We start from the raw sequence: 25,633 nt of genomic DNA, 5'->3' as shown, positions 1-25,633 counted from the left end.
CCCGGCGTAGACACAGCTGATCCTCACAGCCAATTGGCCTGGAGGTCAATTTCTGCCAGTGATACCAACAACAATCAAGGATTAACTACAACAAGACTGTGCACACAGCCCACAAAGGAATGCACCAAAAGTGTCCACCTCAGGTAAGTGGGGAGGCTGAGCCACTGGGCCCTATAGGACACATAGCACCCAAAGCCACTCCATCAACTCAGGGAAGCAGCCAAAATGTGGAGACAAAGAAACAGATCACAAATGAAAGAAATGGAGGAGAGTAAATGACTGGATATAGAGTTCAAAACCATGGTTATAAGGTTTTTCAAGAATTTTCTAGAAAAGGCCGATAAATTTAGCAAGACCCTTGAGGATATGAAAAAGGACCAACTAGAAATTAAGCATACACTGACTGAAATAAAAAATATTATACAGAGATCTAACAGCAGACTAGAGGATCGCAAGAATCAAGTAAAAAATTTGAAATACAAAGAAGCAAAAAACAACCGTAAAAGCAAAAAGAAAAAAGAATAAAAAAATATGAAGATCATGAAGGAGCCTCTGGGACAACTTCAAGCGTACCAACATCAGAATGATGGGGGTGCCAGAAGAAGAGAGAGAGCAAGATACTGAAAACATATTTGAAGAAATAATGACCAAAAACTTCCACCACCTGGTGAAAGAAATAGACTTACAAGTTCAGGAAGCTTAGAGTACCCCGAACAAAAGGAATCCAAAGAGGACCACACCAAGACACATCATAATTAAAATGCCAAGAGCAAAAGACAAAGAGAGAATATTAAAAGCAGCAAGAGAAAAACAGTTAGCTACCTACAAGGGAGCATCGATATGACTGTCAGCAGATTTCACAACAGAAACTATGCAGGCCAGACGGGAGTGGCAAGAAATATTCAAAGTGATGAATAGCAAGAACCTACAACCAAGATTACTCTACCCAGCAAAGCTATCATTCAGAATTGAAGGTCAGATAAAGAGCTTCACAGATAAGAAAAAGCTAAAGGAGTTCATCACCACCAAACCAGTATTATATGAAATGCTAAAAGGTATTCTTTAAGAAGCGGAAGAAGAAGAAAAAGGTAAAGATAAAAATTATGAACAACAAATACATATCTATCAACAAGTGAATCTAAAAATCAAGTGAATAAAAAATCTGATGAACAGAATAAACTGGTGAATATAATAGAATCAGGGGCATAGAAAGGGAGTGGACTGACAATTCTCGGCGGGAAAGGGTTGATGGGGATGCGGGAAGAGACTGGACAAAAATCGTACACCTATGGATGAGGACAGTGGCGGGGGGGCAAGGGCAGAGGGTGAGGTGGGAACCGGGTGGTGGGGAGCTGTGGGGGAAAAAAGAGGAACAATTGTAATTATATGAACAATAAAGATTTATTAAATTAAAAAATAAATAAACTTCTCTGCAGTCTGTCATGTAGTTAGTTTTTGTTAATGTTACAAATGCACTAAAAAACAGAATGTTGGATCCTAGCCAGTTTGGCTCAGTGGAGAGAACATCGGCCTGTGTACTGAAGTGTCCATCCAGGGTCCAGTTCTGGTCAAGGGCATGTACCATTGTTGCAGGCTCAATCCCCATATGGGAAGCAACCAATTGATGTGTTTCTCTCAAATCAATGTTTCTCTCTCTCTGTCTCTCCCCCTTCACTCTATGTATAAATCAATTGGAAAATATCCTTCGGTGGGGATTAACAAAACACACACACACACACACACACACACACACAATACCAGAATGTTGGGCACATCTCTGTAGATAGATGGATTGCTTGTCTTTATGATCAACTTTTTATACTCATACTGACAATTTTTTTCTTCTTTATCAGTGCTGTTAAATTCTCTCATTATGATTATGAATTTGTTATTTCTTTTAATTCTGTATATCTATTGAGGACATTCTTTTAGATACATACAGATTTAAGACATATTCTTGGTGTATTGTGTCTATTATTAAAATAATTTTTTAGCCATTTTAATGGTTTTTTTAAATTGTTGCAGTATTACAGATACCCCCTATTTCCACCCCTTTTGTCCTCCTCCATCTGTCCCCTACCCCACCCCAGGTCTTCACTGCACTATCATCTGTGACCAAGGGCTATGTATAATGCATATAAGTTCTTTGGTTAATGATTTTATTTGCTTTTTTTGTCTGATATTTGTATTGCTTTTTAAGTCTTTTTTAGTTAGCATTTCCTTAGTATATTTATTTTCCATTATATTATTTTCAGCCATTCTGAGTATTTATGTTTTGGTTGTGCTTCCTGTACACAGGATATAACCATTCTTCAAGGAAAACCAATGTTTCCTTTTATTTCTTTCAATATTTGTTTACATTTATTGCACTTATTATATAGTTAGACTTATTTCTGCCTTGTTATTTTTTCTCATTGATATATTTATTTTATTTTTTCTCATTTCCTGCATTCTGTCGTATTGTAACTTGTTTTATTATGTTTTTCACCAATGACATTGTTTTTTTTTATTTTAAAAAATTGACGAGGGAGAGAGAGAGAGAGAGAGAAAAAAAGAGAGAGAGAGAGAGAGAGAGAGAGAGAGAGAGAGAGAGAGAGAGAGATTGATTGGTTGCCTCTTGTACATGCCCTGACCAGGGATTGAACCCATAACTTGGGTATGTGCTCTGACTAGGAATCGAACCTGCCACATTTTGATGTACTGGACGATGCTACAACTTATTGAGCCACACTGGCCAGCGCTCATTTATTGGTACCCTTAAATATTTCATAACAAGACAATGTCCTTAGAATACCTAAAACTTAACTACCTTCTCCTGTATTCTATTTCATTGTTGACTGATATTTTATTTTATTTTTTAAATATATTTTTATTGATTTTTTTTTTTACAGAGAGTAATGGAGAGGGATAGAGAGTCAGAAACATAGATGAGAGAGAAACCCTGATCATCTCCCTCCTGCTCGCCCCCTACTGGGGATTGAGCCCACAATCAAGGTACAAGCCCTTGATCAGAATGGAACCTGGGATTCTTCAGTTTGTGGGCTGATGCTCTATCCACTGAGCCAAACCGGTTAGGGCGTTGATTGGTATTTTAGTTTCACTTTACTATTTACCCCCCATTCTCTCCTAATTAAATAATACTTGTAGTTAATTTAAAAATTGTTCACAGTTTAACAGATGTCTCCCATTTCCCCCCACCTTTGCTCTCCTTCACCCCATCCCCACCCCACCCCAGGCCTTCACCACATTATGGTCCATGGGCTATGCATATATGCAAATACGTTCTTTAGTTATTGTAGTTAATTTTATTTAGACTTAGCAAAACCTCTTTGAATAGTTTCTTGACCTAGTTTCTTTTTTGTGGCCAAATATATATGACAAAATATATAATTTTAACCATTCTAAGTGGCACTAAAAGTAAACATCAGCACTATTCATTTCAGAACATTTTCATCATTCCAATTGAAAACGCTATACCCGCCCTGCCTTTGTGGCTCAGTGGTTGAGCGTTGACCTATGAACCAGGAGATCCCTGTTTGATCCTCAGTCAGGCACATGCTTGGGTTGTGGGCTTGATCCCCAGTGTGGGGTGTGCATGCGCGAGGCAGCCGATCAATGATTCTCTCTCACCATTGATGTTTCTAACTCTCTTTCCCTCTTCCTCTCTGAAATAAATAAAAATATATTTAAAAAGAAAAATACGCTGTACCCACTAAACAATACTGCACTGCTTTCTCCCTTCAAAGCTTTGTAAACTATATTCTATTTTCTGTTTCTATGGATTTATGTATTCAACATACCTCATATAAGTGGAATCATACAATCTAACCTTTTGTGTCTGGCTTATTTTACTTAATGTGTTTTCATGGTTTATCCATGTTGTAGCATGTATCATAATTTCATTGTCTTTTGTCAGGAATAATTATGTTACTTAAAATGTTTTTTTTTATTTCATTCAGGTGCATACATGTATTAATATCATGGAGAGTTGTATAAAAGTGAGACATTTATTATACTCACAGGACCTATAATTGGGAGGCACTGCCCTGCATGCAGGAGGCCCTATGGGAGGAGCTCCAAGGCAGTGGGCTCAAGGAAGCGAAAGGGGAGGAGCCAGAGCACAAGAGGGAGATAAGGAAGGGAAAATGAGTGAGAAAGAATGGATGGGAAAGAGAGAGGTGAAAGAGAAGGAGAAAGAGGGAGGGAGAGAGAGAAGAAGAGGAGAAGGATAAGGCAAGGGAAGAGAAGAGAAAAGTGAAGAGAAGAAAGGATGACTGAGAGAGAATGAATGGAAAGGAGAGAGGTAGAAGAAAGAGAAGAAGAGGGAGGGAGAGAGAGAAGAGGAGGAGGAAATGGGAAGGGAAGTGAAAATAGAGAAAAGAGAAGAGAGAGAAGAGAAGAGAAGAGAAGAGAAGAGAAGAGAAGAGAAGAGAAAGAAGATAGAAGAAAGAAAAGAACCCAAGAGTAGGTGCCTTTATTGGTGTCAGGGTGGAGTACACAAGCAAAAGTCATGAGGGAACTTCAATGGTGTGTTTGAATACTAAGTCATAGTCAGGGAAGGACAAGAAAGGAAAATTGTGGTAGGGACCAGCTTTATCACACTGGGGCACAAGGTCACCTGGGCAAAGGGCTCACAGCCTGTTTGTGAGAATGTTGTGGCAGTGGGAAAATAAGAAATATTAAAAATTTACAATACACATTCCTTAGAATTTAATTTATTTTGTTCATTACTTATTAAGGCCAAATAATATTTCATTGTATATATATAACACATTTTGTTTTTCTGTTATGTTTTGATGTATATTTGGGTTGTTTATACCTTTTGACTTTTATGAATATGACTGATACACACACACACACACACACACACACACTGAGTGACCAGATTATTATGATGTCTGAACGCATAATAATATCAGTGTATATCCTATATAATAAAAGGCTAATATGCAAATTGTCCCCTGAACCAGGAGTTCGACCAGCAGGCAGGCCAGCCAACCGCCCATGTCTCCTCCCCCTGGCCAGGGTGGCCAGACCCCAACCAAGCACGAATTAATGCACTGGGGCCATATATATATATATATATATATATACACACACACACACACACACACACACACACACACACACACACACACACACACACACTGAGTGGCCAGATTATTATATGTTCAGAGGTCATAATACATAAGAATCTGGCCACTCAGTGTGTGTATATATATATATATATATATATATATTTATTTGACTCTTGCTTTTTATATGTTTGGGTATATATACAACATAGAAATGAAATTGTTGGATCATATGGAATCTAAGTTTTACTTTTTAAGGAACTGCCAAATCATTTTCCATAGTGGCTATACCTTTCACATTCCCACCAGCAATGAAAAAGTGTTCTAGTTTCTCCATAGACTTACCAACACTTTTTATTTTCTGTGTTTTTGATAATGGTTATCCTAATAATAGTGAAGTATTATCTTATTGTGGTTTTCATTTGCATTTACCTAATGGCAGATGATGTTAAACAATTTTTCATATGCTTATTGACTATTTGTATGTCCTCTTTAGAGAAATCCTTAGACCATTTTTGATTTGGGTTGTTTGCTTTTTGTTGTTGTTGAGTTGTGGGAGTACCTTAACTCTGCTGGATACTAATACCTTATCAGATATATGATTAGCAGATATTTTCTCCCATTCTGTGGGCTGGTTTTCATCATTGTGATAGTGTCATCTGATGCACAAAATTTAAAAATTTGAAGTATAGTTTATCTATTTTTTTCTTTTGTAGCCTAATATTTTGATGATATATCTAAGAAATCATTTTCAAATCTAATACCATGAAGATTTCCTGTCTGTTTCTTATAAGAGTTCCATAGTTTTAGGTCTTATCTATTAGAGCTTTATTTAGTTTTTTATATTTTGTATTGTTTTTTCAGTCTCTATGTCGTTTATTTCTGCTCTAATCTTTATTTCCTTCCTTCTATTTACATGGGCTTTCCTTGTTGTTCTCTAATTTTTTAAGTTGTACAGTTAAATAGTTTATTATTAATTTTTATTGTTTTTTTCCCTTTATTGATTAAGGTATTACAAATGTGTCCTTATCCCCCTATTGTCCCCCTACTCCCCCACTCATGATGTAGGCTTGTATTGCTATGAACTTCCCTGCTTTTGCTATGTCCCAGAGATTTTGGATTGTTTTGTGTTCATTTTCATTTGTTTCCAGAAAGGTTTTTTTTTTTTTTAATTTTTGTTTATTTATTGATCTCATTGGTCACATATTCATTGTTTAATTACATGCTATTTAGCCTCCATGTATTTGAATGTTTTTGAGTGTTTTTACTGTAGTTGATTTCTAATGTCATTCCATTATGATCTGAGAAGGTGCTTGATATGCTTTCAATCTTTTTGAACCTGTAGAGGCTTGTTTTGTGTTCTAACATGTGGTCTACCTTTGAGAATGACCCACGTTTAGTTGAGAAGTATGTATATTCTGCAGCTTTGGGGTAAAATATTCTATAAATGTCAATTAAATCCATCTGATCCAGTGTGTCCTTTAGAGTCACTGTTTCCTTGTTAATTTTTTGTCTGTATGATCTATGCAGTGAAGTCAGTGGGGTATTAAAGTCCCCTATTATGACTGTATTTCTATTGATCTTTCCCTTAAAGTCCTCCAGAATTTGTTTTATATATATATGTGTATATATACACACACACACACACACACACACACACACACACACACACACACACACTTAGGTGCTCCTATATTGGGTGCATATATGTTTACCAGGGTTATATCCTTTTGTTGGGTCAATTCCTTTAGTATTATGTGGTGACCTTTATTGTCTCTTGTGATGGCCTTCATTATAAAGTCTATTTTGTCAGTTATGACTATTGCCACTCCAGCTATTTTTTCATTTCCATTTGCATGGAAAAAATTTTTCCATCCCTTCACTCTCATCCTGTGTGAGTCTTTTGTTCTAAAGTGGGTCTCTTGTAGACAGAATATATTTGGGTCATATTTTTGTATCCATTCAGCTATCCTATATCTTTTGTTTAGAGCATTTAATTCTTTTACATTATTGATAGGTGCTTATTTATTGACATTTTAGTTCTTTATGCCTATGTCTCTCTCTCTCTCTCTCTCTCTCTCTCTCTCTCTCTCTCTCTCTCTCTCTCTCTTCTCTCTTTCTTCTTCTTCTTCTCATTACAGCAGTCCCTTTATATTTTTTTGCGGTGCTCCTTTGGTGGTGACAAACTCCTTTAGCCTTTTTTTTTTTTTTAAATCTGGGAAGTTTTTTATTTCATCATCTATTTTGAATGATAGTCTTACTGGAAATAGTAATCTTGGTTTCAGACCTTGCTTCTCATTATCTTGAATACTTCATGCCATTCCCTCCTGGCCTGTAGAGTTTCTGTTGAGAAATCAGCTGACAGCCTTATGGGAGCTCATTTACGGTAACAAATTGCTTTTCTCTTGCTGTCTTTAAGTTTTTCTTTTCGTCTTTAATTTTTGGCATTTCAATTGTGATGTGTCTGGACGTGGGCCTGTTTGGAGTTCTTCTTGCTTGGGACTCTCTATGCCTCTTGAACTTGTGTGATTTTTTTCTCTACCAGGTTAGGTGCCATTATTTCTTCAAACAGGTTCTCTATCCCTTGCTCACTTTCTTCTCCTTCTCGAATTCCTATGATGCGTATACTGTTGTTTCATGTTGCCCCACAGTTCCCTTAAACTGTCCTCCTGGTTTTTTTAAATGGGTTTTTCTTTTTGGTTCTCTGATTGAGGAATTTTTTCTACCTTGTCATATAATTCACTAATCTGATCCTCAGTTTCCCCTAATCTTCTGTGTATTCCTCCCACTGTTAGTGGTATGTCATTCTTCTTGGTTACTATATCTTTTCTCATGCTGTTGAGCATCTTTAACATCATTATTCTGAACTCTATGTCTGATAAATTTCTTATCTCCATTTCATTTAGCTCTTCTGGAGAATTCTCTTACTCTTTCATTTGGAGATGGTCTCCCCATTTTGGCTGCCTATTTGGGTTTGTGTTGTATTAGGTTGATCTGCAGTGATTCCCAATCTCCAGTGCAGGACAGTGTCAGACACTGTTTCTGAATGGACCTGAGTATCATGTTTGGAGATATTAGCAATCCACAGCTTGTGGCTCTGTCTGCTGGGGCTGGGTGTTTCTTTATTCTATTTGAAGTTAATTTTTTATATAGCCTAAATTACGGGTCCAACTTCATTTTTCTACCTGTGGATATATAGTTTTCTCAGGATCATTTGTTGAAGAGACCTTTCCACATTTAGTAGACTTAGCACCCTTTTTGAAAATGAATTGACCATCTGTATAGGGTTCATTTCTTGGTTCTGTATTCTGTTCTATTTGTCTAAATGTCTGTTCTTATTCCAATACCACACTATTTTGATTACTGTTACTTTGTAGCAAGTTTTGATATCAGGAATTATTAGTTGGACAACTTTTTTCTTTCTTTTTAGGATTATTTTGGGTATTTGGGTTCCCCTGAGATTCCTATTCTTTTTTTTAGAACAGAGTTTTCTATTTCTTTATAAAACATCATTGAGATTTTGATAGAAATTACCTTAAACCTATTTTATTATTTTCTAAATATTTTATTGTTGTTTTTTTTTTAGAGAGAGAGTGAGAGAGAAACATTGATGTGAGAGCATAACATAAATTGGCTGCCCCCTGCATGCCCTATACTCTAGATTGAGCCCACAACCCAGGCATGTGCCCTGAGTATGAATCAAACCTGTAACCTTTTGGTACATGGGACAATGCCTAACTGACTCAGCCACACAAGCCAGGGCTCTGCAGGTCACTTTAGGTAGTATTGCCATCTTAGTATTAAGTCTTTCAATCCATGAACACAGATGTCTTTCCATTTGTTTATGTTTTTTTAAATTTCTTTCATCGATGTTTTGTAGTTTTTCGTGTACATGTCTTTTGCCTCTTTGGTTAAATTTATTCTGAAGTATTTATTCTGTTTAATGTTATTATGAATGCAGTGGTTTTCATCATCTACTTTTTAAATTTTTCATTATTAGTGTATAGAAATCCAACTGTTTTGTGTGTGTGTGTGTGTGTGTGTGTGTGTGTGTTGATTTAGAATCCTGTGACTTTGCTGAGCTTATTAGCTCTAATAATATGTTTGTTAATATTTAGCATTTTCTACACACACAATCATGTCATTTGAGAACAGAGATCATTTTACTTTTTCCTTTCCAATTTGAATTTATTTTTCTTGCTTCATTGCTCTGTGTAGAATTTTGAAAGGTATATTATAAAAAAGTGGCAAAAGTGAGAATCCTTGTTTTATTCTTTCCCATTTGAGATAAGACCCTTTTTAAAAAAATATATATTTTTATTGACTTAAGAGATGAAGGGAGAGGGAGAGAGAGATAGAAACATCAGTGATGAGAGAGAATTATTGGTCAGCTGCCTCCTTCATGCCCCACACTGGGGATGGAGCCTGCAACCTGGGCATGTGCCCTGACTGGGAACCAAACCATGACCTCCTGGTTCATAGGTCGATGCTCAACCACTGAGCCATGCTGACTGGGCAAGATTTTAGATTTATATAATTGAATATGATATTAGCTGTGGGTTTTTAATATATGGCCTTTATCACATTCAGGAAGCTGTCTTCTAGTCCAAGTTTATTGAGTGTTTTATCATGAAAAAGTGTTAAATTTCATCAAAATTTTTGCATCAATTGAGATATTATGAGATTCCCCCCATTAATTCTATTAATATAATGTATTAAATTTGGTTGATTTTGTATATTGAACCACTTTTACATTCTGGGGACAAATTGCACATAGTTATGTAATTTGATCCTTTTAATATGTTTCTGGATTTGGTCTGTTATTATTTTCTTGGGAATTTTTGTATTGCTATCTATAAAGGATATTTGCTTTCTTGTACTCTTCTTTTTTCTGGCTTTGGTATCTGAGTAATGTTTGCTTCATACAATTAGTTAGGAAGTATTCCCCACTCTTGAGGACTGGTGTTAATTATTTCAATGTTTGGTAAAATTGAGTAGTGAAACCATTTCATCGAGCTCTGCTTTGTTGGGAGATTTTGGTAACTGATTCAATCTCCTTACTTGTATTCATCTATTCAGATTTTCTATTTCTTTATGGTTCAGTTTAGATAGTATATTTCTAGGAATTTCCCCTTTTCATTTAAGTGATTTAAGTTGGTAGTATTCATAGTATTCTCTCATAATCCTTTTTATTTCTGTAAAATTGCTAGTAATGTTCTTGCTTTCATTTCTGATTTGAGTAGTAATTTGAGTCTACTCTATTTTTTCTCATTCAGTCTAGCTAAAGGTTTGTTAATTTTGCTAATTTTTTTAATGAATCAACTTTTTTTTATTGTATGAAGTATTACAAATAGTAGTACATATGTCCCTTTTTTTCCCCATTGACCTCCCCCCAAGCCTCCCCTAACCCCCGGTACATGCCTTTACCTGCCCCCCCCCCCCAGTGTCTTGTATCCATTGGTTATGCTTATATGCATGCGTACAAGTCCTTCGGTTGATCTCTTACAGCGGCCCCCCCCACAACCTCCCCTGCCTTCCCGCTGTAGTTTGACAGTCTATTCAATGCTTCTTTGCCTCTGTATCTATTTTCCCCCCATTTCTATCCTTTACAAAATCTTGCCTCTGCAGACTAGAAATCCTATCTAATAAAAGAGTAATATGCAAATTAACCATGACTCTGCTACACCCACAAGCCACGCCCACCAGCCAATCAGGGGTGAATATGCAAATAAACCTAACCAAGATGGCTACAGCCAAAGAGAGAAGGAGGAAGATTTGGGTTTCCCTGGCAATGGAGGAATCTGAGCTTTCCACCTGCCCTTGCTGGCCTAGGCCTCCACTCAAGACTACAAAGTTTCAATAATAGAAGATACATAAACCCAAACAGAAATGGCGGCAGCCACGGAGCTGGAAAGAGCAGGAGGCTAGGGTTGCCCCCGGCGATGGAGGAAACCAAGCTTTCCGCACACCCTGGCCAGCCCAGGCCTCCACCTAAGGCTACAAAGTTTCAATTATAGAAGATACATAAATCCCAACAGAAATGGCTGCCACCAGGGAGCAAGCAGAAGGCTTGGCTCCGCTCCAGGCTACAAAGTTTCAATTGTAGAAGATAAACCCCAGATACCAGGGCCTCCGCTTGGGTCGCCAGGAGGCGTGGCCGGCATGCAAACCACCACAGGCCCCTCGCTCAGGCCTACTCAAGCCCCTAGGGAACCCCCACCCTGATGCGGGACACCCTTCAGGGCAAACCAGCTGGCCCCCACCCATGCACCAGTCCTCGATCCTATCTAATAAAAGAGTAATATGCAGATTGACCATCACTCCAACACACAAGATGGCTGCCCCCATGTGGTCAAAGATAGCTGCCCCCATGTGGACACACGATGGCCATCACAAGATGGCCAGCAGGGGAGGGCAGTTGGGAGGGACCAGGCCTGCAAGGGAGAGCAGTTGGGGGTGATCAAGCCTGCAGGGGAGGGCAGTTAGGGGTGACCAAGCCGGCAGAGGAGGGAAGTTGGGGGCGGCCAGGCCTGCAGGGAAAGGCAGTTGGGAGGGACGCAGGCCTGCAGGGGAGAGCAGTTGGGGGGGACCAGGCCTGCAGAGGAGGGCAGTTAGGGGTGACCAGGCCTGCAGGGGAGGGCAGTTAGGGGTGACCAGGCCTGCAGGGGAGGGCAGTTAGGGGCAAATAGGCTGGCAGGGGAGTGGTTAGGGGGTGATCAGGCTGGGAGGCAGAAACGGTTAGGGGCAATCAGGAAGGCAGGCAGGTGAGCAGTTGGGAGCCAGCAGTCCTGGATTGTGAGATCGGGCTTGAACAGGCAGTCTGACATCCCTCGAGGGGTCCCAGATTGGAGAGGGTGCAGGCTGGGCTGAGGGACAACCCCCTCCCCCGTGCACAAATTTCATGCACCGTGCCTCTAGTAAACATATAATAACAAAAAACGTTTGAGTCCCAATTTCAATGTCCAACAGTTCTGAGTCCCCGTTTCAATGTCAAACAGTTCCTTATGTGTACATGTCAGCATTGATATCTGGATGGTGGGCACATGGTAGCAATGAAGGTCGGACCCTCTCTGGTTTTGTCGTAGGCAACCTGCTGCGACACACAGCTGCTGACTGCTAGCGTGGCAAAGTGTTATCAGCATCTCCCATCTCTGGACTGTTTCTCCTCTTGTCTTCGTGGTTGTAGCAGACCTGTCAATTCCTCTCTGTTGCAGGAATCCACATGGTCTTGTAGTTGTTTTCTGAAAATATAGAAACATATTCTCGACCAAAAGTTAATAAAGGAATCTTTTCTATATAATTGATTAGGGATCCTTTTAATTTTTGTCCGAACGATTTTCCTTTGTCTTATTTAGACACCATGTGTGTTTTTCATGGGTGTCTTGCTGATAGTATTACAAATGAAAATTAATTTTGTAAAGTAAAAATTTTCTAGATGTAATTTACTTATAGGATATTTTTTCCTTACATGATATTACCCTACTATCCCCCCTTTTTTTGATTAATGGAGGCTTTTGTAAATTTTATAATGCAGTCTTGATAACTTTAAATTTTAATTTTTTGTACAAAAATATGACTGCTTTAGTTTCATTGCATGTTCAGGAGGAATTTTACCATGAGATGAACTACCAATAGAAAATTTAGTTACCACTTTAGGAACAGCTTTTTGTCCAGTACAATTAAATTTTCTTAAATATTCACTTATTTCAATTAGCCTATTTAAATTAATCTGAAAACTTGATTATTATTTTACTGTCAAATTTAATACTCTACCAACAATCTTAGTTTACCCTGTAAATATTAGTGGAAAGGATTATTTGCATTCTTGAGTAGGCCCTGAGCATTCCTGGTGCTAGGCTGGATTTAGATATAGGGCAGCTGCTGTCGGCCAAGTCTCTGTTACCTGGGTCCCAATCTGAGCTGGGCCAAGCCACTGTCTGTCACCTATGTCCCGATCTGAGCTGGGCGTGGGAAGCAAAGCAGCCATGGGGGCAGGAGACCTCCCTCAGATGGCGTGAGGGTTCAGGCCCCTGCAAGGTTGGGGGGTGAGGGTCTGTGCCCCACCTCTGTTGACCCCCAAGTTCTCTCCTGATGGCCCCTCTGCGACTGTGCCTGCTTAGGTTGTTCCTTCCCTGAGGAATCTTACCCATCTCTGGCTAACCAGTCATCCTCCGGGGCCAAGCAGGGTGATGTGAGGTTCAGTTCTATCACCTTGGTAGCCTATGCCCCCGTGGCGTCCACGCCCAGCACCTGTCTTGGGGTCCCCTGGCCTGCTGGTGGGGCCCCAGCACTGATCACATATCTCGGTGAACTCAGGTTTCTTCTCCAGGGAGGGCCCAGCTCACACGATTGGGCGAGAGACAGATCCATGGTACCAGCCACCAGGAGGCTTCAAGCTCAGCATGAACAGAAAGCTCAGGCAAGAGCTGGGGAGAATTGGATTGTGAGAAGAGGGTCCCTCTTGGCACAAAAGGCAAGAGGGGCCAATATAGAATGCTCAAGTGCCTTCCCAGTGACTTAATTCCTTCTGAAAGGGATTAAATCCTTTCATGTACTTTTTTAAATTGCTGCCAAACATTCAAAGAATTAGTTTGTAAGTTTGTTTGGGATAATTGTACAATATGCTGTTGTAAAATATCTAAAATTATAATGACTTTGTAGAATAATATCATGTAAGGATATTCTTTGCTCTAGGCCATGGCAATTCAATTTCAAACTGGCTGTTAATTTCTTTTTGTAACTTTATATAAACTTTATCAGGGAGGCAAAAACACAAATTACTTTAGTTCAAGAGGCCAAATATATTGACTTTCAATTACAATCCTTACGACTTTTGAAGGAAACTTCTCTTTGTTTCCTTCCAAAATAATTTTCGGGCTACAGAGAGTTTCATTTAAAAATCTTTGTCACATGAAACAATTTTTCTTAAGGTTATGGTGACCACTAGTATGGATTAGATTTAATATTTTATTTTTTACAATTTAAAAATTTTTTAATTGTTATTTTTTACATATGTGTCCTTATTCCCCCATAACCCCCACCCCCCACTTATGCCTCACCCCCTTGTTGTCTGGGTCCATTGATTAGGCTCATATGCATGCACACAAGTCCCTTGGTTGATCTCTCCACCTTACCCCCACCCTCCCCTACCTTCCTTGAGGTATGACGTGCTGTTCGACGTTTCTCAGTCTCTGGATCTCTTCTTGTTCATCAGTCTTTGCTGTTCATTATATTCCACAAATGAGTGAGATCATGTGATATTTATCTTTCTCTGCCTGGCTTATTTCACTTAACACAATACTCTCCATCTCCATCCATGTTGTTGCAAATGGTAAGAACTCATTCTTTTTTACCGCAGCGTAGTATTCCATTGTGTAGATATACCACAGTTTTTTAATCCACTCATCTGCTGATGGGCATTTAGGATGTTTCCAAATCTTAGCTATGGTGAATTGTGCTTCTATGAACATAGGGGTGCATATATCCTTTCTGATTCGTGTTTCTAGTTTCCTGGGATATATTCCTAGAAGTGGGATCACTGGGTCAAATGGGAGTTCCATTTTTAGTTTATTGAGGAAACTCCATACTGTTCTCCACAGTGGCTGCACCAGTCTGCATTTCCACTAGCAGTGCACGAGGGCTCCTTTTTCTCCGCATCCTCGCCAACACGTATCATTTGTTGATTTGTTGAAAATAGCCATTCTGACAGGTGTGAGATGGTACCGCATTGTTGTTTTGATTTGCATCTCTCTGATGATTAGTAACTTTGAGCAGGTTTTCACATGTCTCTTGGCCTTCCTTCTGTATTCTTTTGAAAAGTGTCTATTTAGATTAGTAGCCCATTTTTAATTGGGTTGTTTATATCTTTTTTGATGGAGTCTTTAGGGTTTTCTGTGTACAGTATAATGTCATCTGCGAATAAGGACAATTTTACTTCTTCTTTTCCAAATTGGATGCCTTTTATTTCCTCTTCTTGTCTGATCGCAATGTCTAGTACTTCCAGCACTATATTGAACTGGAGTGGTGAGAGTGGGAATCCCTGTTTTGTTCCTGTTCTTAGGGGAAATGGTTTTAGTTTTTGCCCATTGTGTATGATGTTGGCTGTGGGTTTGTCATATATGGCTTTTATTATGTTCAGGTATGATCCTTGTATTCCCACTTTGCTGAGAGTTTTTATCAAGAAAGGGTGTTGGATTTTGTCAAATGCTTTTTCTTCATCAATTGATATGACTATATGGTTTTTATCTCTCAATTTGTTTATGTGATGTATCACATTTATTGATTTGCAGATATTGTACCATCCTTGCATCCCCGGGATAAATCCTACTTGTTCAAGGTGTATGATCTTTCTGATGTACTGCTGGATTCGATTTGCTAGAATTTTGTTGAGGATTTTGGCATCTATATGCATGAGGGATATTGGCCTGTAATTGTCTTTCATTGTGTTATTTTTTTTTTAAATATATTTTATTGATTTTTTACAGAGAGGAAGGAAGAGGGATAGATAGTCAGAAACATCGATGAGAGAGAAACATCGATCAGTTGCCTCCTGCACACCTCCCACCGGGGATGTGCCCGCAACCAAGTTACATGCCCTTGACCGGAATCGAACCTGGGACCCTTCAGTCCGCAGGCTGACGCTCTATCCACTGAGCCAAACCGGTTCTGGCTTTCATTGTGTTATTTTTATCTGGTTTTGGTATTAGGGTGATGCTGGCTTCATAGAAGGAGCTTGGAAGTGTTCCTTCCTCTTGAATTTTCTGGAATAGTCTGAGGAGGATAGGTTTTAGTTCTTCCTTGAATGTTTGGTAAAACTCCCCTGTGAAGCCCTCTGGTCACGGGCTTTTGTTTGCTGGAAGCTTTTTGATGACTGCTTCATTTTCTTCCATATTTATCAGCCTATTGAGATTTTTCGAATCTTCCTGTGTGAGTTTTGGAAGGTTGTATTTTTCTAGGAATGTGTCCATTTCCTTCAGGTTGTGTAGTTTGTTAGAATAGAGTTGTTTGTAGTATTTTTTAACAATCCTTTGTATTTCTGTGGGGTCTGTTGTTATTTCACTTCTTTCATTTCTGATTTTGTTTATTTGGGTCCTCTCTCTTTACTTCTTGGTGAGCCTGGCTAGAGGTTTATCATTCTTGTTTATCCTTTCAAGAACCAGCTCTTGGTATTGTTGATCTTTTGTATTGGTTTTTTTTTTTTTTTTGTCTCTATGTCATTCATTTATGCTCTGATCTTTATAATGTCCTTTCTTCTGTTCACTGTGGGTTTTTCTTCTTGCTCTCTTTCTAATTCTTTGAGTTGTTGAGTTAGATGATTTATTACCATTTTTTCTTCTTTTTTGAGGTAGGCCTGTAGAGCTATAAACTCTCTCTCAGGACTGCTTTCATTGTGTCCCATAGCATTTGCATTGTTGTGTTTTTATTGTCATTAGTCTCCAGGATGTTTTTAATTTCTTCTTTCATCTTGATCACCCAATCGTTGTTTAATAGCATGCTATTCAGCTTCCAAGTGTTTGAATTTTTTGGAATGTTTTTATTATAGTTTATTTCTATGCCATTGTGGTCTGAGAACATGCTACATATGATTTCAATTTTTTTGAATTTGGGGAGACTTTGCTTGTGACCCAATATGTTGTCTATTTTTGCAAATGTCCCATGTGAACTTGAGAAAAACGTATATTCTGTGGCTTTGGCGTGAAATGCTTTGAAGATGTCAATTAGGTCCATTTGATCTACTGCGTCATTTAGAATTGCTCTTTTTTTGCTGATTTTTTGTCTAGAGGATTTATCCAGTGATGTCAGTCGTGTATTAAAGTCTCCTACTATGATTGTATTGTTGTCGATCTCTCCCTTGATATCTTCCAGGAGTTTTTTCATGTATTTAGGTGCTCCTGCATTGGGTACATATATGTTTACCAGAGTTATATCTTCTTATTGAATTTGTCCCATTAGTATTATGTAGTGGCCTTCCTTATCTCTTGTTATGGCCTTAACTTTGAGGTCTATTTTATCAGAAATAAGTATCGCAACCCCAGCTTTTTTCTCATTTCTATTTGCCTCAAAAATGTTTTTCCTTCCCTTCACTCTCAGTCTGTGTGAATCCTTTGCTCTGAGGTGGGTCTGTTGTAGACAGTAAATATATGGGTCATGTTTTCTTATCCATTCAGCTACCCTATGTCTTTTGATTGGTGCATTTTATCCATTTACGTTTAATGTTATTATTGAAAAGTACATGTTTGTTGTCATATTTTCCCTTAGTGTTTGTGTTTCTTTTTGCCTTTCTCTTTCTTCTTTTTACAGCAGTCCCTTTAGCATTTCTTGCATTGCTGGCTTGGTAGTGATAAACTCTCCTAGCCCTTTTTTGTCTGTGAAGCTCCTGATTCCACCTTCAATTTTGAATGATAGCCTTGCTGGGTATAGTATTCTTGGATTCAGACCCTTGCTTTGCATCACTTTGTATATTTCATTCCATTCCCTTCTGGCCTGGTGTGTTTCTGTTGAGAAATCTGTTGATATTCTAATAGGAGATCCATTGTAGGCAACTTTCTGTCTCTCTCTGGCAGCCTTTAAGATTCTTACTTTGTCGTTAGTGTTCGTCAATGTAATTATGATGTGTCTTGGTGTTGGTCTTTTGGGTTTCACCTTGTTTGGGACTCTCTGTACTTCTTGGACTTGCATAGTTTTTTTCTTACCAATATCAGGGAAGTTTTCTGTCATTATTTCTTCAAACAGGTTTTCTATTCCTTGCTTCTCTTCCTCTCCTTCTGGTATCCCTATCATTTGATTATTGTTTCGTTTTGTGTTGTCCCAAAGCTCCCTTAGGCTCTCCTCTTGCTTTTTAAGTCTTCTTTCCAGGTGCTGCTGTGTTTGTGTGTTTTTTCCTACCTTGTCTTCTAATTCGCTGTTGCGATCCTCAGCCTCTTCTAGTCTTCTGTTTAAGCCTTCCAATGTGTTTTTTATTGCAGCTATGTCATTCTTCATCTCCTCTTGGTTTCTTTTCATATTGGTGACATTCTCATTCAGCTCCTTATAGTTCTCATTTAGTTGTGTGTATTTGTCATTGAGTTGTGTGTATTTGTCATCCATCCATTTAAATATCCTTTAACCATTACTCTGAATTCTTTCTGTGTTAAGCTGCTAGCCTCAATTTCATTTAACTCCCTTTCTGGTGATTCCTCTTTTTCTTTCCTTTGGGAGTTGCTTTTTTGTCTCCCCATGTTTTCCTGTAATGTTTTAATTGTAGATCCAATTGCTTTGCTACCCAGTTTCTTTTGGTGATGGTGCTACTGGTGTAATCTCTCAGTTCTCCTGGGCTTGGTAATCTAGTGTAGCTCCCTACTCTAGCTATTTGGGTACTCTTGATATAGGCCTGCGAGCTTGAGAGGCACAACTGTGGTGTATAGAAGTCAGCAGCCATGGAGGCGAGTATCCCAATTTTTGCTGTCTTGCACCCTTAATTGAAATCACGCGTGCCCAGTGGGGACTCACAGTGGCACCAAGGAACTGTCTGTTGGGGTGATGTGTCTCAGGGGGCCTGCACTCTGGAAAGGTGTGACTGTGATGCCCAGAGTTCTGTAGTTATGGGGTGGGCAGACTCGGCTTTCGCTACTGCACCTGTGTTGGGTAGGCCTTACTCCCAGTGGTGGCTCACAGGAGCACCTGCGTTATGTTTGCCAGGGAGGCACACTGAAGCACTCTGAAGGGCCCTGGCATTGTAGCCGTGTAATTGAGGTGCCTAGGTTCTAAAGATTTCTCTTTAGGGCAGATCCTATGGCCTCAGGGAGTATTCAGATTCCATGGTTTTATTCAGGGTGGGATCTGGGTGTGGCTATATTGGTTGCCTGGAGACTGGAGGGAGGGCCTATCTCTCAGGAGAAAATGGTGACCCGGGCTTAGATATGACTCAGCACCAGACTCGCTTTCACCTCTCCTGGACTGTCCGCTGCCTTCTCTCCCCAGATTCTGCAACCCCACCCCTTTGTCTGCACCTCAGCAGCAGGTAAGTGTCTGTATCCAAAAAGTCCTACGTGCTAGGTTCAGTGGAGAAAGGTGCAGGCCCCAGCACGAGGAGGGACCGCGTCTCTGCAAGTTCCTGTCTTGCCGGCAGTGAGTGGTCCGGCAGCTCTTCAGGGCTGCCTTTGAGCTCAGATCCCAATCCAGACTCCAAGGTCTAAAATCCACTACCTCCTGCAGTCCCATGAACCCTTTTTTTTTTTTTTTTTTTTTTCCAGTCAGACACTTTGCTTGTCCTCAGGGACGCTGCTTGGCGCTGTGTAGTTTCTCCCTGACCTTCTGGGCACAGAGGTCCGGCAGATTCTACTGCCTAGATGTTTGATTTTACATTTATCATGGGGGGGGGGGAGCGGGGAGGGATATCTACCCTTCCCGGCTGCAAACTGTCTCACCAGCTGTGCCTCCTTAGCCAATTCGGGCTGGATTCCACTTGTTTCAGCTGCTCCCTCTATTTCCTCCGGGACAAGGCTCAGGACAAGTCTGTCTATTCTACCACCATTTTCTCTCCTGAATCAACCTTTTATCTTGTTAATTTTCTATATTGTTTTTCTGTTCTTCATTCAGCTGTCCTTGGGTTTAGGTTTCTTTTCTTTCTCTGGTTCCTTAATGTGCAAAGTTAGATTATTTATTTGAGGTATTTCTTCTTTTTTAATGTATTCACTTTTAATTACAAGTTTTCATCTTAGCACTGCTTTTTCACTGCCTGGTATGTATTTTTTGTTTATTTGTTTTCATTTATCTGAAGGTATTTTCTAAATTACTTTGATTTCTTATTTGACTCATTGGTTGTTTGAGAGTGTGCTTTTTAATTTCCACACATTTGTGAGTTTTCCAGTGTTCCTTCTATTATTAATCTCTAGTTTCATTCCATTTTGATCAGCAAAGATATTTTGTATGACTTCAACCCTTTAAAACTTATTAAAATTTGTTTTGTGGCCTAACACACTGTCTATCCTGGAGAATATTCAGTGTACACTTCAAAAATATGCAGTCTGTTGTGGTGTGGGTTCTTCTTTACACATCACTTATGTCCAATTGGTTTATCATGTTAAGTACTCTATTTTTTACTTATCTTATGTCTGATTCTATCTATTATTGGAAATATCATTGCAGAGCTATCTACTTCTCCCTTTAACCCTGTCAAATTTTGTTCTTATATTTTAGGGCTCTGATATTTGCTGCATATATGTTCATAATTTTATATCTTTTTTGGTAAATTGACCCTTTTGTTAACATATAATGTCCTTTTTGTTTTCATTTTATGATTCTCACCTTTGTCAACATTCTTATTTCATTGAAATATTGTTTTCCTGATTCCATTTAGTTCTTTTTTCTGTTTTCCCTTAGCTTTTGAGCATATTTAAGACAACTATTATAATCTTTTTCTACTAAGTTCAATGTCTTTCAGTTTCTGTCCATTATTTTGTTTCTTTGAATGAAACTTGTTTTCCTGTTTCTTTTTATGCTTTGTGATTTTAATTTCGGTTGAAAATTGGGCATTTGACTATTATAATGTGGCAACACAGGAAATCAGGTTAGATTCTCCCATTTCTATAGTTTGATTTTTAAAGGCTGTTGTAGTCCATTTGTTTTGAGACTTTAACAAACTAATTTCACAATTACTATTTCTTGTCATGTGTGAAAAGCGTACTTTTAGCTGTTTTCAGCTCATGTTTTGACAGATTTTTTTGAATTCTAGGAGATCAATGAAACAAAGAAACAAGCAAACAAAAAGTATATAAGAAAAAAAAAAAGAAGACAAACCATCCTCTTTTTCTAGTCTTTTCAGTTTGGCTTTGTGCTTGCTGTGGTACTCCACCATTTAGTTAGGCTCTGAGCCTAGGGAACAGCCTGAGATAAAATGTTCTTCTTTTCTGAGCATGTATCTTTCCTTGTCATGTACATGTCTTTCTAAATTTCTTCCATATATTTGGCTGCTTTTGAAAGTCATAATTTCCCAAAGATGATTCTCACACTAGCTTCTCCTATGGGCTTTAGATGGTATATTGTGTGTCTCACTGATTATCTCTTGCCCTCATAATCTTGGCTGTTATCAGCTGAATAATGTCCCTCAAAATTAATATGTTGAAGTCTTAACTCCCAGTACTAGTACTTCATGTTGTAACTCTATTTGGAGATAGGGCCTTGCAAGTGGCAATTAAGGTAAATTAGGTCATATGGGTGTACCCAAATCCAACATGACTGGTTTTCTTTAAAATATATATATATATATATATATATATATATATATATATATATATATATATATATAAATTTCAGAGAGGAATGGAGAGGGAGAGAGAGATAGAAGCATCAAGGATGAGAGAGAATCTTTGATTGGCTGCCTCCTGCATGCCCCACACTGGGGGTCAAGTCTGCAACTCTGGCATGTGCCCTGTTGGGGAATTGAACCATGACTTCCTGGTTCATAGGTTGACACTCAACTACTGAGCCACACTAGCTGTGCATGTATGGCTTTCTATAAGAAGAGTAGATTAGGACACAGACACACACAGTAGGAAGACCATGAGAAGACAAAGAATGAAGATGGCCATCTGTAAGCCAAGGAGAGAGGCCTTAGAAAATACTAATTCTGTTGACACCTTAATATCAGACTTCCAGTATCCAGAATTGTGACAAAATTAATTTTTATTGTTTAAGCCACCCAATATATGCCACGTTGGCATGGTAGCCCTTAGCAAGCTAATATAGTAGGTTTGTAGTCACCTTTTATCTTTTATGAGCAGTGTCCATTGCATTCCCTACCTGACATTCTATGTGAAGCTGAGATGACCACCTTGGATCAACCCTTTAGGGAACTTCCAGACAGGTTAGAATAGATGTACACAATAATTTGTAAATAAAGTCTGCTCTGCTTCCTATGGTTTGAGGTCTGGAATTGGGAAACAGGCTGCCACTTGCTTAAACCCAAGACCCCACCATGCCATGAGGGCTGTAAAGGCTAGTGAAAACACCAAAAATATTTCCTGCCATTTTTAATATATTTTTTTTTCTTTGTTTGGTTGCAGTTAACCTCTTACTGTTTTACACATCTCCTACAATGTTGGTTCCAATAGCTTCTGTTTCATTTTATTTTTTTATGTAGGTGTATTTCTAAGAAATGTTGCAGACCTAAATACGTTAGACATAAAAGTATATTCTGTATGATTCCATAGAAAAGTATAGGGGTAGAAAGAAAATTGGTATTTATATAACATTAGTTAATTATTGTACCAATTAATCCTCTTATAGGGGCTTAATCACAAGGAACAACAACAGCCTGTAATTATTGGAATCGAGAGTCTAGGTCAGTGGTCAGCAAACTCATTAGTCAACAGAGTGGCAAACCGACCACTGGTCTACCTCATTCACAGAGATTTTCAATTTCCTAAAAAAGTGTCATCTGGACTGAGTAAGGAAAAGGAGAGGAAAAACATTATAGAAGACTCATGACTAAATTAGAAGGTGATGGACAGAGAACCCTCAAATATAAAATGAAAAATTGTGGGTTAGTGGATTGATAGACAGGGATAAGGAAGTATTTGGGAGGATAAAATGATTAGTTTACATGCCTTGGAATGATGCATTCATTCTAAGGATGATAAGAAAATAAATGTCCTATACATGACAAGCACTTCTAGGTTATCTGTTGATTCTTTTGAGTCCAGAAATTATCCAACTCATTTATCTAAAATATATGAGTCTTTCCTGGCACTTTCCAAAGCACAGAGGCTGAATAAATAATACCTTTGCATGAAGAGCAGTTAATTTATGGTTATTCATATTTCTCAATGTGATTTATCTGCATTGTCTCATTTTGTTTATAAGGTCAGGATAGTAATATCTACCTTTGGATAATTGGGAAGAATAACTGAGAATGTTTGTAGAAAGACTTTCATAAACATTTTCAGGTTCTGTGAATATGTAAGGTAGTATTTTGAAGACCAGAAGTGTGGAGAAGATAAGTGGTTCTATACTTGAAACTAATATAATAATCTATGTCAACTATAATTGAAACATTAAAAACATTAAACAAAGAAATGGTACGTATGATAAAGAGGGAATGAATGTAACTCCATCCTTATTATGTGCATTATACTATAAATGTTAAAAATCATATTATTTATGGTTTATGAAATATTCACATAATTCTAAAAGAAATGTGTAATAACTGTACCTTGTTTGGATCCGATAACATTTAAGAAATTCTGGTATGTGTGAAAGGGAAATGTAATGAATATTTTAATTCAATTTTCATGAGTGAAACAGAGTACATGCGTAATTCTGGGCTTGTCCTTTTTTGCTGTTGGCCAAGAAGGCCAGAGAAAAGTGATTGTTTTCCAGACATGGAACCAGTTTTGTGTTCTCTTTGCTGATGAAATGTGGAGGGTTCCTTTCACACTTACGAGGCCCAGATTTGAAGTGGAAAATGTGATTCTAAATTGTGGAAATTTGAGAAGGCATGGTAACCTGGTCTGCAGTCCCGAATCTCTGTAAAACCTTTATTATTATCATCACCATCATGATGATCATCAATGGTGTGTTCAAAAGGTCAGGCCTCTAAGTACTGAAAATAAGTACTTCTGAATAGGGGGCATAGACAACATGGTAATACAATTATTGATAGGTTAATCTGTTCTAGCCAAATGCCTGAACACATTTTATTGTGTTTAATCATGATAGCTAAACTGAGATAGCTTTTTTATTGAAAGAAATAGATGCTGTTGTTTGTATTGTCTCACTTTCTGTTAGCCTGAGAGAAAAAACTCTTAGTAAGCCTGTGTATCTGATAGATGTAAAGGTGGAGGATGATGAAACTAAGGTGTGAATGCAGAAACAGGAACAGGGGACCATAAATAACCAGCAAACTTGAGTTTTCCTAGAAGAGTTACTTTGCTTGGTGAGAACAGTGCTCCTCAAACTTAAAGAGCATACTAATCCCCTAGGGAATGTATAAAAATGCATATTCTGATTCAGCAGATCTGGGTGTGACCTGGGAATGTGTATTTCTATGGAGCTCCCAGGTGATGATGATACTGCTGTCCTAAGAACCACTCTTGAAGTAGCAATGGGGGACAGTTTGGCTGGACCTCTTGGTGGAGGTGATATTTTAAAAATTTGAATAAAGATCATTTGTCAAATGGGTAGCTAATTGTGATTTTATTTTATACCATCATTAACCTTTTATATAATAAAATTCTAAATTATTGACCAAAAAAAAGCCCAAACATGTGTCTGGCCATACCACCTTCAGTTTTTACATTCATTGTCCCTTACTTTAGGTCCTTTGGTGAATATTCAGTGAGCAAGTCAAATTTGTTCCCCTACCAGATTGTATTCCAACCCAGGCTGTCATCTGGTTAATGTGTAAAAAGTCCAGATGTTGTCTATGTTGTCATGGGAAGGGCCCTTGAGAGGCAGACAGACCACCTGGCTTCTAGTTCTAGGTTTTCCAGCTAGCTCTGGAACCTGGAGCTATTTTTTTTCTTTGTAAAATGACTGTCAATATTTGTTTGGTGAGAGGCAAGAAAGCATCTAGTCCATTGCCCATAACTGTTACAGAAGACCGGAGAAGAACCAAGCAACACTTAGAGAGATGGAGTTACACTTTATTATTACAAGTGGGCCAAGATAAACTGTATTTCAAATTCCGGCCCCAACATGGAGGAACTTTCCCTATTTATATGTTTTTACCTTCTTTGTCTCCCAAATATGGGGTGTTTCCGGTCCCCTTTGCAAGTTCTTAAAGAGCCCTATGTGTTGGGGCTTTGAGACCTCAACCAAAGGTTTGGCCTGGCGCCAGCACTGATAACTTTGTCTGGGGAAGGTTTATGGCCTCTCTGGAGTAGTCTTATTTTCCTTATTATTTAAGCAAGCAAGCATTTACAGAAGTCAAAATAGCAGGGTTAAAATTTCAAACAGCAGTTTTTATATAAGATGGATGCTTCATAACAAGAACTCAATAAATGCTTAAGTTTTTACGGGCTTTGAGTAGAACAGGTCAGAGAGGACAGGGATTGAAGATGAAACATGCCCCATAACTTAAAAGGACTTCACTAAGCTGCCCTTGTCCCTCTTTAATGTGTGGTTTTGGTTGCTCAAATCTACTGACAGTGCAATATTTTTTTAACATCATTCAATGTAAGTTGTTACCTGATGGAAGCATTTCCCTTTGCTTTTCTCCTATCTTCCCTAACAGAGATGAGGATATTAGTCAAAGTAAAGCAGTGTTGACCATTGTTCCTGTTTTCTTTGCAGATTATTCTTCAGCTGTTCAGAAATTTTCCCAGACTCTGCAGTCCTTTCAGTTTGATTTTATTGGAGACACTCTGACTGATGATGAGATTAACATTGGTAAGTCTTCAGCTACAAGAGGCCAACTGCTGCCTCAAGGCAGGTCTGAGACCATTCATTCTCCTTGTTTGTGGATGCAGAGAACCTGGGCATCTTTTTTTCCTTGTGGTCAAGTATCATGCTCCTGGGAGGCTGCTTAAGAAGGATAAAGAAACATTTCCTCCCAGTCTCATGTCTTTCTCACCAAGAGC

General features: G+C 38.6%; 1 protein-coding gene across 5 annotated transcripts in view; it reads left to right on the top strand.

Moving 5' to 3' along the window:
* OPHN1 (oligophrenin 1) overlaps positions 1 to 25,633 on the top strand; it is a 691,171-nt gene that overhangs the window by 147,557 nt on the left and 517,981 nt on the right. For all 5 annotated transcript variants that reach the window (XM_080653524.1, XM_080653523.1, XM_080653526.1 and 2 more), the window contains exon 3: positions 25,347 to 25,442. In XM_080653524.1, coding sequence (XP_080509650.1) covers positions 25,347 to 25,442 — 96 coding nt within the window. The remainder of the gene's footprint in view (positions 1 to 25,346; positions 25,443 to 25,633) is intronic.

Source organism: Plecotus auritus, assembly GCF_963455305.1.
Source record: "Plecotus auritus genome assembly, chromosome: X".
Lineage (NCBI taxonomy): Eukaryota > Metazoa > Chordata > Mammalia > Chiroptera > Vespertilionidae > Plecotus > Plecotus auritus.
This window is presented reverse-complemented; position numbering and strand designations above follow the sequence as displayed.